General features: G+C 46.2%; 1 protein-coding gene across 1 annotated transcript in view; it reads right to left on the bottom strand.

Annotated features, from left to right (window-relative positions):
- Positions 1-3,289: 3,289 nt before the first annotated feature.
- Positions 3,290-19,449, bottom strand: part of INPP4B (inositol polyphosphate-4-phosphatase type II B) — an 853,440-nt gene continuing 837,280 nt past the window's right edge. The window contains exon 22 of the mRNA XM_030192243.1: positions 3,290-3,704. Within this exon, the coding sequence (XP_030048103.1) occupies positions 3,572-3,704 (133 nt within the window). The 3' untranslated portion in view covers positions 3,290-3,571. The remainder of the gene's footprint in view (positions 3,705-19,449) is intronic.

The raw sequence follows: 19,449 nt of genomic DNA, 5'->3' as shown, positions 1-19,449 counted from the left end.
TCTTCAAACTTTGTATTTTTTCTTTATAATATATCAACGTATACAGCACTTAACTTAACGGACTGATGCGTTATCTCACAGGTGTGCCTGTATTGCCCCAACAGGTGCCTGTTTCGCAACGCTTCTTCAAAGGGGACTTTCACACCGTTTAGCCTGCAATGATATGCAAATGCTACTGAAATGTACAAATACAAGGATATTCTATAGATGAACACAGGCATCTATATTTCCTTTAAAGGATACCAATGTAACCTCCAAAATATGCACCTATAAGTTAGGTGCAAGCATTTATGGCAACTATAAAGCTGGTGTAAGTGCTCAAAGTGAAAGCAAATACTGACATCTGTTTCCTGCGTCCAAGCTAAAAACGAATTTTAAACGCTTATATTTATTTAGGTCACATAAACCACAGCGGGGGTTTTTTTTTTTTTTTTTGAGAGACTGTTCCCAGAATCTAGCTTTCTATGTTTTTACAACCACACCAGCCTGGTTTATTTTGAAGTTTTATATCAGCTGGTGACCTATTGCCCCTCACACAGCCATTTTTATATTGGCAAAACATGGCCGTGTTGGGCATCTTATGTTGAATACCTGGGAGCTTTTAATCTACAAATAAAGACATTGTTTTTTTTTTTTTGCAAGGTCTGCCTCGTTGTTTTATTGTCTGTTCTCTGGGCTATAAAAATATCCAGTTTGAGGGGGGGGGGGGGGTAACTTTATAAAGGGTTTTCTTCTGCATATAGCCTATTATTACATGGGGGAAAAGGTGTTTTATAAAATTAAATAGGAGGATTTGCACTAAACAAAAAAAAATGACATTGCAGGATGGAAGAAGGCCTCAAACAGCTCCCAGATGCCTTTAAATCTATCGGAACTAGAGCAGATCTTTATGATCTTCTCTTCATCATTGGCCAAAAAACCTTCAAAAATTGCTGACAACTTCCCGTTCTTAACTACAGAACATTTCTTGAAATTTAATGTGCTTATAATAAGGTTTGAATATTACTACGTTGCACTCAGCATGGGTACCAACACTTATCTTTACAGTCAGTACTGGTCTAGGGATCTCTTAGCCAAATCGAGTGCTCTGCCGTACTATTTTCGCCCTCTAAACCCGAGCCAACGACGGCCAGCGTTTCGCACTGCTGCTTCGGGGTCTCGGTGGCGGGGCTGATTTGGAGCTGCCACAACTCCTCCCCTCGAGGAGTTCTAATTATTGCCAATTACTGTTCATCATTGCTTGTTAAGTGCCGTTAACAACACTGATTGGCTTCTTAAGCCAATTAAGTTGCGTGCATTGTTATAGAATACGCTTAAGATTTAGGTGCAGAACGCTAGGCGTGATACATGGAATCCAGTAGTAAGTCACTGACACAGATTACAGGAATATTCCAGCATCCTTTAGCTGCGGTGACCATTTGGCTTAGTTCCTAGACAACAGCCCAAGGGCTGGATGCTACCTATGGGGCTCCTTTTTTCCAATCTAGCATACTTTTTTCTGCCCACAGTTGAATTTGGCCTGTGGAGAATTTTATTCCTTTTTTTTAAGCACATGGGGCAGCAAAACTGGTAGGGTTCCTAAGCTCCACCAACTGAAGAGAATGACAGTAGCATGGCATGGAAACATCTCATTCAGCATACTCTGACGATCCCCATCCAATGACCATTTTAGTGATTCAAAATGTCCTATGCTGGGCCGGTGTTGGGGGGGGGGGGGGGTAGGGGGCAAACAGGGCAGCTGCCCTAGGCCCACAGCTCCAGGGGGTCCCATGGTCCAGGTATCTCTTCCCCTTCTCCCCACCACAGTCTGTCTTCTCCTCCCTTCCTGATCTAAATTTAAATTTAAAAATTTACTTCCCTTCTCAGAGGGGCTCTAGCAAGGCAGCCATTCTCACAAGCTCCCTGTGGTTCCCCCGAAGCTTTCCCTCTCTGCCGTGATCCACCCCTTCCTACGCAATTTCCTGGGTGGATTGTGGCAGTGAGGGAAGCTTCGGAACAGCCAGAGGCAGCTTGTGAGGATGGCTGCCGCATTAGGGGTCCTCTGAGAAGGGAAATAAAAATTTTAAAGAAGACCGCAAAGTGAAAGGAAGGGAGGGAGATGGACTGTGGTGGGGAGACGGGAAAGAGATGTCCAGACTGCGTAGTACCAATGCAGGTGGGGAGATCAGGAGGAGGGAGGGATCAGGGGCTCCCCCTTTAATTTCTGCTCTGGGACCCACCATGTCTAAAACTGGCCCTGGTCCTATGAGGGCCTTCTTTTGAAATGTTGAGTCACACTGGATTTTCCAGTGCTTTTTCAATGTTTTCCTATAATAAGGAACTCCCAGAATGCTTCAAAAGAAGAGCTGAAAATCTGCCTTGCTCTGCATCTATGACCTGAAGCCAGATACTTGTTCCATTGTATGGCAACAAGGTGCAAAGGGCTTAATTTACTCAGGATTTTGCTGGTGGCACAATCTAGAAAAACCTCTTTAGTAAAAGGGACGGAATAAGCATTTCTTAAAGATAAAAATACACATTCAAAATCCTTGGCAACATCTAAAGCTGCGCAGAACTTCTTCACAGGTTTCAGCAGAAAGCAATAAAACTTAGGAGGCTCCTGCTACTCAGGGAAATCTGGATTGTCTTGGCAAACCTGCTATAATCAATATATAAAACAAAATGGTTCATAACTGCATAATGTGCTGTAGAAAGGGAAACTTGGGGTAGGGGAAGAGGGATATCAGGTACTGAATTTAGGGGCCCTTTTACTAGGCCACATGAGCGTCTACGTGCGCCCAACGCACGCCAAAATGGAGTTACTGCGCGGCTACTGTGTGGCTCTTGCGGTAATTACATTTCTGGCGCATGTCCGATATGTGCGGCTGAAAAATAATTTTTATTTTCTGCCATGCGTATCGGACGCGCGCCAAGTGGCATTTGGCATGCGTAAGTCATTACCGCCTGGTTACCGAGTGAGACTTTACCGCTAAGTCAATGGCTGGTGGTAAGGTCTCAGACCCAAAATGGACGTATGGAAACTTTCATTTTGCCGCACGTCCATTTTCGGCAAACATTTTTAAAAAAAAGGCATATTTTACAGGTGCGCTGAAAAATAATTCTGTGCGCGCCCAAAACATGCGTCTACACTACCACAGGTCATTTTTTCAGCGCGCCTTTGGTAAAAGGGTCCCTTATGGATTAACCTATACCTCAAATAACATTTTTTTAGAACTGACGTTCCTTAAAGACAAAACAGTAAAGCAACATAACCTCATCCTGAGCATACGCACAAGCAGAGATACCCGTCTTTCAGTGAAATGTCTTATATTATTCAAGTAAACATTTGCAGGCTTTGATTTCTCAGTCGTTTAGGCAAGGCTACTCTTTCCTCTAAATATCTGACGTTACGGTCACAAATGTATTAAGCAAAAGGTTTCCTTCTTAGCAAAATGCCTGCAGGATTTTTCTTTTTTTTTTTTTGAAAAGCGACCTAGTGGTGGAAGGTGTTGTGCGCTGTGCAGTGCTGTTCAATGACCAACATAAAGTAATGTGTAGAGTATCCATGTGCCCCTGATTACAGCTTGTAAGCTCAGGAATCAGCTTTTCCATATGTCCCTTCTGGCGGCCTGTAGATCTTTGGGAAAGCCATCAGTTGTATCATGTTGAACGCGTACTTTCGGCATTTGATATTCTTCAGTACATTTTCTATGCGGCATCCTTCTCTGGTGAAAGGAGAAACACAACTTCGTGAAACAAGAGAATAAAATAAATAGGTTTTTATTTGCTCATCTCAGAGTTGCAGCAATAGCTTTGGAGTAAAAATAAGAAAGATTTCATTCTACATTTTGTTTTCCCGCAAGTGATGATACATCTTACAAAATTAAACTCCAGGCCAGGCCCAATACCGCTGTTACCCTCAGAACCAGACCACGACAATCACATCTGCGAGGAAGGTTCATTTTAAAGTTTAGCAACAAGTGATCATGCTTTTTCTCATGACAGAGTTCTTCTTTTTTTTTTTTTCTTCACTTTAAAACTGAGAAACCAAATTTGTTTTGCTTTTATTCCCTTTCACAAATTCTACGTTCACACATAACCGACTACGGAGGGAAGTTATCAAAGTGGGCTACTGTTTAGAGTCGGGTGATTTTTTTTTTCACAAGTTGCGATATTTTACTTCAAGTTGAGGGGGATCTTTTACTAAGGCGTGTCTATGTTTTCGGCAGGTGCGCACTACGTTTAGTGCGCACCTGCTTTTAGCACGCGCTAAAAACGTGAGCGCACCTTAGTAAAAGACTCCTCCCCCCCCCCCCGAGTTTTTCTAGCATAGGGTATGATTTTATTCAATAAGACCCTGTGCTAAAATAACCCGACTTAACAGTAGCCCATTTTGATAACTTCCCCCCCTAAGGAAGGGAGTTACGAACATGGGCTACCGTTAAGATGGGTTACATAAGTATTCCCATACTGGGAAAGACCAAAGGTCTCATCGAGCCCAGCATTTCTTTTCCAACAGTGGCCAATCCAGGTCACAAATACCTGGCAAGATCCCAAAAATGTACAAAACATTTTATACTGCTTATATTACCTCTCCACTCTCATCTCTTCCTACACCCCTCCCCGTGAACTCCGCTCACTGGACAAATCTCTCGTCGTCCCCCTTCTCCTCCACTGCTAACTCCAGGCTTCGTTCCTTTTCTCTCGCGGCACCTTATGCCTGGAATAGACTTCCTGGACCTATACGTCTAGCTCCATCTCTACCTGTTTTCAAATCTATGCTGAAAACCCACCTTTTCACGGCTGCTTTTAGCTCCTAGCCACTACTCAATTGCCCTCCCCCTTGTCCCTTCCCTTCCTTCTCACCCATTACTTCCCTCACCCGTAACTGTCTTGTCTGTCTGTGTTATTTAGATTGTAAGCTCTTTTGAGCAGGGACTGTCTCTCTTTGTGTCAGGTGTTCGGCGCTGCGTGCGTCTGGTAGCGCTATACAAATGCTAATAATAATAATATTATTTTATCACAACCTGTGCTATTTCAGCGCAGGGCCTTATTGAATAAAATGGGACTTGTGGTAAAATAACCCGTGGTCCTTTTACCAAGGCGCATTAGCATTTTGAGCACGCGCTAAAAATAAGCATGCGCTAAACAGAGATGCCATATATTGTCTATGGGCGTCGCTAGTATTTAGTGCATGCTAATCATTAGCCTACACTAAAAACACTAGCACGCCTTTGTAAAAGGACCCCATAGTTATTAACATGGCCTACTGTTACGACATGTTATTTGACCACTAACTTATACTATTTTAGCACCGGGTCCCATTTAATGCAATGAGTCCTAGTTACTAATAACTGGGGTTCACAGTAAAAAAAACAAAAAAACATCTTAACAGTAATTCACGTTAATAACTTCCCCTAAGAGGACTATTTACTAAGCCTTGTTATGACAATATTATGCATTATATCATTTGGTTTCAATAAAAATTGCTAATGATAAAAAGACAGTGTGCATTAAAAATAACAACTGATAAATGCTAAAATCCTGTAACAAATGTTAATTGCATTGAATGCATGTGCAAAGAGGCTCATTATTATGCAAAATGGCTAAAATGGCTTGCCTTAAACTTTGCAAGCTGTCTTATTTATGGAAGGTTAACATCACCTATGGCGGTATTAACTTTCCTCCCCAGAAGCATCAGGCCACTTATGTTCCCAGGAAGCTATATAAAGGGCCCAGTATTTAGTAAAAATAAAACACCTCCCCCCCAGCTCTAATCCCTTTTAAAAAACTCACTGACCTCTTTTTAAACCTCTCCCTTGAACTCCTCAATCCCTAATCCCATTTTATTCTCCCCCTGGAACCTGGTTCCAAATCCCTTTATAAACTCACTCCCTGCAACCCCTTAAATCAATTTATAAACCCACTCCCTGCAACCCCCCCCCCCCGAGCACATCCTGGGGGTTTCCTTATCTGAGCCTCCCCCCCCCCCCAGGAGGTGCTTGGGGGGTGGGAATGCAGAAGGTGGGTGAGTTAGGGGACTGTTTGAAAAGGGATTCGGAATGGGAGGTTTTTTTTTTTAACTAGGCAGCATCCTGGTATTTTTCAAGATAGAAGGTGCAACTTGGCGCCTGCTGTTTTTGCATTGCTGTGGCCATGAATGCAAAATATATTCCTGGCTGCAGTAGTACAAAAACAGATTTACTCTGGCATTCACTAATCTGCAGTACCAAGGAACTGTGAGTTGGTGAATCCCATGGCAAAGTAGCATATAAAGTGCAATGTTATAGCAGGTTAGTAAATAGGCCTCTAAGTCTGTGCATTTGTAAAGAAAACCTCCACATTTTTGTACACATTCTTTTGCTTTGTAATGGAACAAAGAGAGTTCAGAAAACAGATTTCCAAATAGTCCGTCAGCAGCCTCTGCTTCTACAAAAACAAAGAGTTTCTTTAATTACAATACAAAAGACATCATTGCCGAAGCGATGCTTCCTGCATAAAAGAAGGTAAAAAGAATAAAAAAATGTGTCCAAAGAAGAAAATCAACAGACGCAATGGTAACAAACAAGTCAATTTAATTACAAAACAGAGTAGGCTTTGTTACTCTGTTAGTGACTGACAAAAAAAAAAAAGGGTTAGGGGTGGCAAAGGAGTAAGAATTTATCTGGTAAACAGAAGAACCAGTCAACCAACACATTTATCAAGAAGACGTCAAGCCTAGAATTGTCCCAGTCAAGATACGTGTTCCACAGTAGGTATTGTGCAAATCCATTCATTCAGACTGTTAATTGACTGACTGTATTGAATGTACAGGGGACAAAGAAGGGTCCACTTTTTCCTTCAATTCTGCATTAGTCTCTTACGAAACAGTCACGATGGAAGAAATTCCCTCCGGTTTGCTGTGCTTTCTCTGTAGTAGGTGTGTTTTCCCCATCAGTCAACAGGGTAGTGCAATAACACATAATTCATATTGCTAAATTAAATAAAAGAGAAATATAGATCTTGAAATGTTGACTTCCTTTGTCGACTCTCAGATGGGTTTTTTATGTTTTGTTTTTGTGGGGAGGGGGAGGGTGGTATATGAGAGACTGATCCTGGGGACAGCAAAGTGTAGAAATACCACATTTGAAACGAGAAGTACATAGCTGTTCGTAGAAAAGGAGCAACCCAGCAAGTGCAGCTTATTGGTATTTGGCCAGCAGTAAAGCGAGGCTTAAAATGAGCCACACAACCAGCAAGTGGGAGCTGACAAGCAGCAAGGCGACGGGGTAGAAGTGACGAGAAGTTGGCTTGTTATCGCTTAGACAGCCTGTTTCGGGATCATCCGACTCGCTCAGTGCTCCTTGGGGTTGTCTGCAGTTAGACAGGGTAAGCCAGGGACAGACAGAACAGTGTTTAGTAGCAGTGTGAGTCAACATGCACATCTGATATTAAACAGACATTACACAACACAGCCAGACTTTCGATTGTACACTAAAATGTACAGAAAGTTTCTAATTCTGTCTAACAGGCACTGGCAGAAGACAGCAAGTACAACAAATACAAAATTTTAGGAGAAGAAATCCTTTTGATTATACAACATGTGCATTTAAATTAGTGGGAGAGCAGTGAAGACGACAAATCTTTCATGTCTGAAGAGAGGGGAAAATATGCAAGTATGAAAGGGGGAAGACGTGAGCTTGTATCATGGCAACAGCTGTAGCAAATGTGTCGTAACTTCTAAAGATTCAACCATTTTTCTCAAATGGAAGCCAGGGTTCAAATCCCACTTCTTTCAGTCTTTGAGCAAGTCATTTGACTTCCATCAACTCAGGTACGATTGTAGGCCAGTTGTGTAGCGAAATAACCACATTTTCTGTATTATACTTTGCCTTGAATTTGGATTTCGAAAAACCAAGAAATACATTTAAAATCCAAATCCCCAATCTTTTTTTTGGTATTTATTCACAACCCAGTCTGTCTACAGAGGCTATTTGCCAAGTCATGAATTAATGACACATACACTGTTAACCTCCCCTTCTTTCATTTTCTCAGTTTGTAATCTCTCCTTCCACTTTCTGTGACAGCAAGTCCACATCACACAAGTTTCCTGTAAGGCAGGGAGTTTGGGGGGGGGGGAGGTGGAAACCTCCTTTGAGATTTACCATTTACACAACTTTTCTAAGAGCAGGGGCTGTTCCTACAGTGCTAGTCACTGTCTTTCCATCCTAAGAATCGTTGCCAACCTACCCTATTCAACCCAGACTTGGTCTAGATTTTTAGGATATAAATCATAAATATCGAAGGAGTATATCTATACACGAGATACCCAGTATATGCAAATTTATCTCTTGCATATTCATTATTGATAGTCTGAAAATCTGACTAGTTGCCTGGCCAAACAGAACAGCTCAGATAACAACTGACAAGCCTACCACCTCCATGTGCTCCTGAGCCTGGAGAACTCTTTTATTAAAAAAGAAACGCAAAGCCATACAGAAACATATAACCCCAAACCAAATATATACAAACAAGTCCCCCACCTTAAATCCACCTATCTACCTATATACACTGTCAACCCCCACCCATCCTAAAATGAAATTAAATGAACATAAAATTCAAATAAAACTCGAAGCCAATTCAAAATAAACTGTCCAACCCCTCTATGGAGGTTTCAAGTGCACATGCCTCCACCAAACATTGGTTCTTGCTATCCCCTCCGCCACCCGTTCCCACTGGGCTACCCCCTGGACCGCCCGAACCACCTCCCAACTAACGCTGTCGGCTGATCGGTAGTCCTGGTGCAAGGAGACCCCACACCGAGCCATCCAGAGGCTAAACCGGAGTATCACCGAGATGAGGAACTCCGTCACCGGATCTAACCACCCACCTCCCCCCCGCCGCCCGTAAACCCAATCTGCATATGAATATGAGTTAAAACTCGGGATGTGTAATAATGCTGCTACCCTGCCACATACCATTCGTGTAAAAGGGCATTCCCCAATGGACAGGGGAGAATAATTTCTTTATGTGTCAGTCAAGAGCACAATTGTTTAGGGCATGATTTTGTCGTGACTGTTAGCAGGAACTTAGGAACAATGGCTGAAAAAGATCCAAGGTGCCATTACCTTTTGCTCCCTGCTGATCATTCAGATGTAACACAAAGTATTATTCTCCCTGCCACAAAAATATTTATCGGTGTGCATGATTAATCGGCTTGACCGGGCCTTGGGAAAAATAATTTACTAGCTTTACAGATAAAGCTCACTTTATCTGTAAAGAAGCGGAGAAGTAGCCTAACTGAGCGGAGGAGTAGTCTAATGGTTAGTGCAGTGGGCCTTGATCCTGCCATAGGAGCCGACTCTGTGGGTGCTTGAGCACCTCCAATCAGGGGCATATCTGCGTGGGGCCACAGGGGCCTGGGCCCCCGCAGATTTCGCCCTGGACCCCCCCTACTGCCGCCGTGGGTACCTTTGCTGGTGGGGGACCCCAACCCCCACCAGCCGAGGTCCGCTTCCTCCTGCCGCTGCGAGGTTTTTTAAGTTCTTCATCGGGATTCGTCCTCCGTCACTCTGTGCTGCTGTTCAAAGAAGCTGCTAGCTGAATGCAGTTTCGGACTGAGTCTGACGTCGCTGCTGCACGTTGTACGTGCAGGACGTCAGACTCATGTACAACGTGCAGCAGCGACGTCAGATTCAGTCCGAAACTGCATTCAGCTAGCAGCTTCTTTGAACAGCAGCACAGAGTGACGGAGGACGAATCCCGATGAAGAACTTAAAAAACCTAGCAGCGGCAGGAGGAAGCGGACCTCGGCTGGTGGGGGTTGGGGTCCCCCACCAGCAAAGGTACCCACGGCGGCAGGGGGGGGTCGGAAATGGCGTTGGTGTCGGCTGGGGGGGGCTATAATGTGCCCCCTCACCCTGGCTTTGGCCCCCGCTACCGCCGACTTTCAGATACGCCCCTGCCTCCAATATTGAGCAAACACCTTGTAAGTGTCCAGAGAGGGGTTATTTCCACTGGGCTTAGCACCCCCAATAATTTTGAACAGTTGGCACCTACGCTGGCAGCCAGGGTTCAATTCCCACTGCAGCTCCTTGTGACCTTGGGCAAGTCACATAGCCCTCCATTGCCCCAGGTACAAAAACAAATTAAGATTGTGAGCCCCCTAGGGACAGAGAAAGTACCTGTATTTAATGTGTACAGCACTGTGTATGTCTAGTAGAGCTATAGAAATGATTAGTAGTAAAAGTTTAGAAAAGAATAAGGACCCTGTTCAGACTCCACTGTTGGCATTCATTTAAACCCTAGCCATGGTATCTGAAGTTGTACGCATATAGGGGTTTCTTTTACGAAGGCGTGCTAGCGGTTTTCGTGCTCACTAAATGCTAGAGACGCCCATAGAAATATATGGGCGTCTCTAACATTTAGCATATGCTTATTTTTGTAGCGTGTTAAAAAACACTAGCGCACCTTTTTAAAACACCCCATAATCAGAACCGGCAGATATCCGGATATCTGCACTGAATACCTTGATATGATGCTGACTGTCGCAAAAAAAACCCCCAGATAATGGAGATATTGAGTGCTATTATCCAGATATGAATCCGGACAACTTAGGATGGCTCTTACCTGTCCTAAGTTAGCCAGATCCTGTCACTGAATATTGTCGGTCTCCGGATAAACCCTGACTCTGCCCTGATGCTGAGCTGGTCTGTAGTGATTTTTGGTAGCAGCATCTGAATAATGCTATTGAAAATTTGTGGATGGCCCCAGTCAGGTGGCGCCCCGGTTTCCATGTCAGACCTCATAGACTTGCCACCCAGAAATACTAAAAGATCAGCACTCACATTCCTAAATCTTCATTTCCCCAGCTGCAAAGGACTAAAATACAAATTAACACATGCATCCAGCTTTTCCTACATAGGTACGCAGCTATGGAATGCATTACAATTTGACGTGAAAAAACAGAGCGACCTAACCAACTTTCGGAAATGACTGAAACCTGCCTCTTTAGCATACCGCAATGATCCTTCACATGAACTTTAACGCATTACCTCTTTACCTATTATCCTGAATGTGTTCTCTTTATACCGTTTGCTCAATTTTATTTTGTCATTCAGGTTCTCTATTTAATACCACTTGTATCTCTCATTCTGGAATGGCGATTGCCATGACGGAACAATGTAAGCCACATTGAGCCTGCAAATAGGTGGGAAAATGTGGGATACAAATGCAACAAATAAATAAATAAACAAACAGCTTTGAGTGTCAGGCCCTGTGTATCTTGGAAGAGATTCTTAATCCAACATATTTCAATTTCTAATAGCAATAATTCCTGTGCATAGGGCATTTTAAGATGCAAGTATACAGCTTTTCTTTTAAAAAGATGGCTGGTGCACAGGATTCAAAACCACAGCCCTGGATACTACAGATTCTGTGCAAACTCATCAAGGAAGTCTACCAAACACTGTCCCAATTCTGTTCTTAACTATTTTCAAGTTAGGTACCTGCAAAATGAAGCATCACACTGCACTGAGAAAGAACGTCCCAAACCCTCCACCTCCAAATGATAACATAGGGCAACATAATTCAAACAAAAAGTATCACTGATATCCCTTAGAGCTTCAATAAATCATCCACCATAATTTCTCTGTGGTTTTAAAGTGGTTTTGAAATGGCAATAGATCATTACCTCACTGAGGGAAATAGGCTTGTGCAGAAACTGCAGGGCGACTTGGAGCTGCGACTGTCACATACTCAAAACAAACATATTCTGATAATCAGTAATATCCGTGGCTTAGTTCCTCTGTCCAGTTCAGGGCACCATATGCCTGGAATAGACTTCCTGAGCCGGTACGTCAAGCTCCATCTCTGGCCGTCTTCAAATCTAAGCTAAAAGCCCACCTTTTTGATGCAGCTTTTAACTCCTAACCCTTACTCACTTGTTCAGAACCCTTATTTTATCATCCTCACTTTAATATTCCCTTATCTCTTGTTTGTCCTGTTTGTCTGTCCTAATTAGATTGTAAGCTCTATCGAGCAGGGACTGTCTCTTCATGTTCAAGTGTACAGTGCTGCGTACGTCTAGTAGCGCTACAGAAATGATAAGTAGTAGTAGTAGTAGTTATGTTGTTGTTCCAGTTTCATTTGCCACATCACGCCTGATACTCAAAGACACTTATCTTGAAGGAAGCATGCGCTATCTGGATTCATAGTGCCGGGGAAGTCTTGGGGTGGAGGATGGGTGGAAAAGTACACTATTGGACAGTGGCTGTCACTGAATGCTTGGGGGCATGTTTAAACATCACAGCCAGTGTTCAAGTAGTGATCCACTTGTTTATTTTATACTCATTTCTGTATCACCTGAAGCATTCATGCGTGTCCATATGCCATAATTCCAGCTGTCATTCTATAAATACACTCAGATCATATATACAGTGCAGCACATATTTTATGAGTAGGTGTAGACAGAGGCGGAGTCTGGGCAAAGAGTGGGCAGGGCACAAAATCACGCATATGCAGCGTCATTTTAGATAAGTTGTGAAAGAGAGGAATTTAGATGTTTCTGTGAAAATGTACAATACAAGGGTTGTACGTGAAAAACCTATAGTAAAACTGATGTATCTCTATCCCCTCCCCCCACCAAGATATCTCAAAAGAAAAAATCAAACCAAAGAAGTAGGGGTGGACCAAGGAGTCTTGCTAGCCGAAGTTTGATTGAAGTAACTTTATTTGCACCAAATATATGTATATATATTGGCTTCTGGCTGATTAAACGGCACTTAACCAGCTATCCGGCAATATGAATCGGGAGATAGCCGGTTATATTGCTGGTTAGTGCTTAACGGATAACCGGATATATCACACAATATAGCTGGCTATCCGTCAATGTTCAGCGCATCACCAGCTAAGTCTGGCAGTCAAATTAGGCCACCAAAATAGCTGGAATATTTTAAGCCGGTTTAAATTTAGCCAGCAAGCACTGAATATCGGCTTGGCCGGTTAAATTAAAACCGGCCCAAAAACATCCGAATATTCAATGTCGGTCACCGGAAATGGCCCACCATTGAATATCTGGACACAGCGCCAACAGCGGGAGTCAGCCGGACTACCTCCCACGGTTTGAATATCAGGCCCAAGGAAAAGCTGGAAGGGCCCCATAGTCAAAGCAATTTAAGCAGGCAGTGGAGGTTTCCGCTTACTTAAATCACACAGAGTGGGGTCAGGTGGAGACATATAGCACACTTAGGAGTTCTTTTACTAAGGTGCGCTGAAAAATGGCTTGCGGTAGTGTAGGCGCAGGTTTTGGGCGTGCGCCGATCCATTTCTCAGCGCGCCTGTAAAAAAAAGGCCTTCTTAAAATTTTTGCCGAAAATGGGCGTGCGCCAAAATCAAAATTTCCACGTGTCCATTTTGGGTCTGCAACCTTACCGCCAGCCATTGACTTAGCGGTAAAGACTCACGCAGTAACCGGGCGGTAATGACCTACGTGCGTCGGACACACGCCAAAAATGGAAGAGCCATGTGGTAGCCGAGCAGTAACTCCATTTTGGCGCGCGCTCGGTGAATTTAGATGCTTACGCGGCTTAGTAAAAGGGCCTCCTTACTTGGGTGAGTGGTGCTGCTGAATATCCCCTGTGAATGCTGTGGCACTCCACAGTTGGTCACTTTATCAATTAGGGATCAAGGTTAAATGTAACCTGGTGTTAGTTTATAATAGTCTGTGCCAATTACACCAAGTAGCAGGGAGGAGCGAATACAGTGATCTCTCCCGCTTATTTATTAGATTGGAAATACATTCCCTTGAAAAAGCGCCAAGAGTGAAACGTGGTCCCCACGTCGGGAATAGCGAGAAGAAAAGAGGATTTTAAACACAGAACACTGCTGACTGGGAGACATGGAGTAAACTCAGTCCACACATCTACTCAGTAAAGATAAGTGAAGATTTTTTCATGTAAGATATTTGCTACGGACTGTTAGTAGACAGAGAGGGGCATAATTGAACGAAAACGTCTATCTCCATGGGCGTTTATCTCCGAGAACGGGTCCGTGAAGGGGCGGACCGAACTGTATTTTCGCAAAAAATAGACGTCCATGTTTTATTCGACAATTTGTGAGCTGGGTGTTTTTGTTTTTCAGCGATAATGGAAAATGAAAGCGCCAAGCTCAAAAACGAATAAATCCAAGGCATTTGTTCGTGGGAGGGGCCAGGATTCATAGTGCACTGGTCCCCCTCACATGCCAGGACACCAACCGGGCACCCTAGGGGGCACTTTTACAATAACAAAAAAAAGGTAAAAGAGCTCCCAGGTGCATAGCACCCTTCCCTTGTGTGTTGAGCCCCCCAAATCCCCCTCAAAACCCACTGCCCACAAGTCTACACCATTATTATAGCCCTAAGGGGTGAAGGGGGGCACCTACATGTGGGTACAGTGGGTTTGGGGGGGTTGGACGACTAATAAGCATTAAGCAGCACAATTGTAACAGGTAGGGGGGGATGGGCCTGGGTCCACCTGTCTGAAGTCCACTGCACCCCCTAACAACTGCGTCAGGGACCTGCATACTGCTGCCAGGGAGGTGGGTATGACATTTGATGGTGAAAATAAAAAGTTGTGAAACATCATTTTTTTGTGGTGGGAGGGGGTTAGTGACCACTGGGGGAGTCAGGGGAGGTCATCCCCGATGCCCTCCGATGGTCATCTGGTCATTTAGAGCACTTTTTTGGGACCTGTTCGTGTGAAAAAAGGGTCCAACAAAAGTGGCCTAAATGTTCGCTAAAAACGCCTTTATTTTTTCGATTATCGCCCTAACGCGTACATCTCTCCTCGGCCGATAACCACGCCCCAGTTCCACCTTCGCCACACCCCCATCAACTTTGTCCGCATCCGCGATGGAGTGCAGTTGAAAACGTCCAAAATCGGCTTTCGATTATACCGATTTATTCGTTTTTGTGAGATAAACGTCTATCTCCCGATTTGGGTCGAAATCTAGGTGTTTTTCTCTTTCGATTATAAGGTGGAGAGCATATCTTACTGGGTCAGCACAAGATTCGTTATACTTATAAGGCAAGGAGAGGAAGGAAGGAAGGATATGTGCTGTGATGTTTGGCAGCTGAGGTCTTATTCCATATTTTATGGTTTAAAAGGACTACAGCACGACTGAGCACTGCAAATTAAAAATAATAAAAAATGAACTAGTGTACGGTTTGACTAAATATAGGATATTCTGGTGTAATTGGCACAGACTCCACAGTTAGTGCCAGGGTGATCCGGGGATGAAGTGTAGGCAAATATGCGAGTGATACAGGCGTCGGCAGTTAAGTAGGATCGCTAGTATCGTCGCAGCCCTAACCTCACTCAGCCCTAACTTATTACCAAGCTGCGGTAAAAAGGGGTCTGTGGTGGCATTGGCGCATGGATTTGCCGTGTGCTGAGGCCCCTTTTTACAGCAGTGGGTAAAAGGTTGTTTTCGGCCAAAAAAAAAAAAGAAAAAGAAATGATTCTGCGCTAATCACAGAGATTGGTATGTAGTGTGAGAAGGGAGAGGCTGTCCTACCCTGGTTAGGCCCCTAGAGGGCGCTGTTCCCCTAAAAGGTCCAGGGAGAAGGGCTGGTGAGTTGCTGAAGGGAGCCAGAAAGGGTATGATACATACCTGTAGCAGTTGTTCTCCGAGGACAGCAGGCTGATTGTTCTCACGACTGGGTTGACGTCCGCGGCAGCCCCCACCAACCGGAAAAAAGCTTCGCGGGACGGTCGGCACGCAGGGCACGCCCACCGCGCATGCGCGGCCGTCTTCCCGCCCGTGCGCGACCGCTCCCGCCAGTTGAATAACTAGCAAAATATGAAAACACACAACTCCAAAGGGGAGGAGGGAGGGTAGGTGAGAACAATCAGCCTGCTGTCCTCGGAGAACAACTGCTACAGGTATGTATCATACCCTTTCTCCGAGGACAAGCAGGCTGCTTGTTCTCACGACTGGGGTATCCCTAGCTCTCAGGCTCACTCAAAACAAGAACCCAGGTCAATTGAACCTCGCAACGGCGAGGGTACAACAGGAAATTGACCTACGAAGAACAACTAACTGAGAGTGCAGCCTGACCAGAATAAATTCGGGTCCTGGAGGGTGGAGTTGGATTTAAACCCCAAACAGATTCTGCAGCACCGACTGCCCGAACCGACTGTCGCGTCGGGTATCCTGCTGGAGGCAGTAATGTGATGTGAATGTGTGGACAGATGACCACGTCGCAGCCTTGCAGATCTCTTCAATAGTGGCTGACTTCAAGTGGGCCACTGACGCTGCCATGGCTCTAACACTATGAGCCGTGACATGACCCTCAAGAGTCAGCCCAGCCTGGGCGTAAGTGAAGGAAATGCAATCTGCTAGCCAATTAGAGATGGTGCGTTTCCCGACAGCGACCCCTAGCCTGTTAGGGTCGAAAGAAATAAACAATTGGGCGGACTGTCTGTTGGGCTGTGTCCGCTCCAAGTAGAAGGCCAATGCTCTCTTGCAGTCCAATGTGTGCAACTGACGTTCAGCAGGGCGGGTATGCGGCCTGGGGAAGAATGTTGGCAAGACAATTGACTGGTTAAGATGGAACTCCGACACCACCTTTGGCAGGAACTTTGGGTGGGTGCGGAGCACTACTCTGTTGTGATGAAATTTGGTATATGGAGCATGAGCTACCAGGGCTTGAAGCTCACTGACCCTACGAGCTGAAGTAACTGCCACCAAGAAAATGACCTTCCAGGTCAAATACTTCAGATGGCAGGTATTCAGTGGCTCAAAAGGAGGTTTCATCAGCTGGGTGAGGACGACGTTGAGATCCCATGACACAGCAGGAGGCTTGATAGGGGGCTTTGACAAAAGCAAGCCTCTCATGAATCGAACGACTAAAGGCTCTCCAGAGATGGCTTTACCCTCCACACGGTAATGGTAAGCACTAATCGCACTAAGGTGATTCCTTACTGAGTTGGTCTTGAGGCCAGACTCCGATAAGTGCAGAAGGTATTCAAGCAGGTTCTGTGCAGGGCAAGAACGAGGTTCTAGGGCCATGCTCTCACACCACACGACAAACCTCCTCCACTTGAAAAAATAACTCTTTTTAGTGGAATCCTTCCTAGAGGCAAGCAAGACCCGGGAGACACCCTCAGACAGACCCAACGCAGTGAAGTCTACGCCCTCAACATCCAGGCCGTGAGAGCCAGGGACTGAAGGTTGGGGTGCAGCAACGCTCCGTCGTTCTGCGAAATGAGAGTCGGAAAACACTCCAATCTCCACGGTTCTTCGGAGGACAACTCCAGAAGAAGAGGGAACCAGATCTGACGGGGCCAAAAGGGCGCGATCAGAATCATGGTGCCGCGGTCTTGCTTGAGCTTCAGTAAGGTCTTCCCCACCAAAGGTATGGGAGGATAAGCATACAGGAGGCCGGTCCCCCAATGGAGGAGAAAGGCATCCGACGCTAGCCTGCCGTGTGCCTGAAGTCTGGAACAGAACAGAGGCAGCTTGTGGTTGGTCTGAGAGGCGAAAAGGTCCACCGAGGGGGTGCCCCACGCTCGGAAGATCTTGCGTACCACTCTGGCATGGAGCGACCACTCGTGCGGTTGCATGACTCTGCTCAGTCTGTCGGCCAGACTGTTGTTTACGCCTGCCAGGTACGTGGCTTGGAGGAGCATGCCGAACCGACACGCCCAACGCCACATCCCGACGGCCTCCTGGCACAGGGGGCGAGATCCGGTGCCCCCCTGCTTGTTGACGTAATACATTGCAACCTGATTGTCTGTCCGAATTTGGATAATTTGGCAGGACAGCCGATCTCTGAAAGCCTTCAGTGCGTTCCAGATCGCTCGGAGCTCCAGGAGGTTGATCTGCAGATCCTTTTCCTGGAGGGACCACAGACCCTGAGTGTGAAGCCCATCGACATGGGCTCCCCACCCCAGGCGAGATGCATCCGTCGTCAGCACTTTCATGGGCTGCGGAATTTGGAATGGACGTCCCAGGGTCAAATTGGTCCGGATGGTCCACCAGAGCAGTGAAGTGCGGCAACTGGTGGAGAGGCGGATGACATCTTCTAGATTCCCGGTGGCTTGGAACCACTGGGAAGCTAGGGTCCATTGAGCAGATCTCATGTGAAGACGAGCCATGGGAGTCACATGAACTGTGGAGGCCATATGACCCAGAAGTCTCAACATCTGCCGAGCTGTGATCTGCTGAGACGCTCTGGTCTGCGAGGCCAGGGTCAAGAGATTGGTGGCCCTCGCTTCGGGAAGGTAGGCCTGAGCCGTCTGGGAATTCAGCAGCGCTCCTATGAATTCCAGAGACTGAGTTGGCTGGAGATGGGACTTTGGGTAATTTATCACAAACCCCAGCAGCTCCAGAAGTTGAATAGTGCACTGCATGGACCGGAGGGCTCCTGCCTCCGAGGTGTTCTTGACCAGCCAATCGTCGAGATATGGGAACACGTGCACTCCCAGCTTGCGTAGGTAGGCCGCTACCACCACGAGGCACTTTGTAAACACTCGTGGGGCAGAGGCGAGCCCAAAGGGCAGCACACAATACTGAAAGTGCCGTGCGCCCAGGCGGAATCTGAGATACTGTCTGTGGGCTGGCAGTATCGGGATGTGCGTGTATGCGTCCTTTAAATCCAGGGAACATAGCCAATCGTTTTTCTGAATCATTGGCAGAAGGGTGCCCAAGGAAAGCATCCTGAACTTTTCTTTGACCAGGAATTTGTTCAGGCCTCTCAGGTCTAGGATGGGACGCATCCCCCCTGTTTTCTTTTCCACAAGGAAGTACCTGGAATAGAATCCCTGCCCTTCCTGCCCGGGTGGTACGGGCTCGACCGCATTGGCGCTGAGAAGGGCGGAGAGTTCCTCTGCAAGTACCTGCTTGTGATGGGAGCTGAAAGACTGAGCTCCCGGAGGACAATTTGGAGGCAGGGAGGTCAAATTCAGGGCGTATCCGCACCGCACTATTTGGAGAACCCACTGGTCGGAGGTTATGAGAGGCCACCTTTGGTGAAAGAATTTTAACCTCCCTCCGACCGGTAGATCGTCCGGTACGGACACTTGTAGGGCGGCTATGTTCCCATGGATCCAGTCAAAAGCCCGTCCCCGGCTTTTGCTGTGGAGGCGCAGGGGGCTGCTTAGGCGCACGCTGTTGACGAGAACGAGCGCGCTGGGGCTGTCCCTGTGCCTGACGAGGCCTTCGGGCCGGCTGGTTGTACCTACGCTTTGCAAAAGAATAGGGTGCAGCCTGCCGGGCCCGGGAAAAACGCCCGCCCGTGGGGGCGGGTGCTGAAGGCGCCCGGTGGGAGAGCTTGTCGAGAGCGGTTTCCCGCTGATGCAGTTGGTCAACCATCTGCTCGACCTTCTCGCCAAAAATATTATCCCCCCGGCAAGGGACGTCAGCCAGTCTCTGCTGGGTGCGGTTGTCCAGGTCAGAGGCACGCAGCCATGAGAGCCTGCGCATCACTATACCTTGGGCCGCAGCACG

This window comes from Microcaecilia unicolor, chromosome 2, assembly GCF_901765095.1.
Source record: "Microcaecilia unicolor chromosome 2, aMicUni1.1, whole genome shotgun sequence".
NCBI classification, from domain to species: domain Eukaryota; kingdom Metazoa; phylum Chordata; class Amphibia; order Gymnophiona; family Siphonopidae; genus Microcaecilia; species Microcaecilia unicolor.
This window is presented reverse-complemented; position numbering and strand designations above follow the sequence as displayed.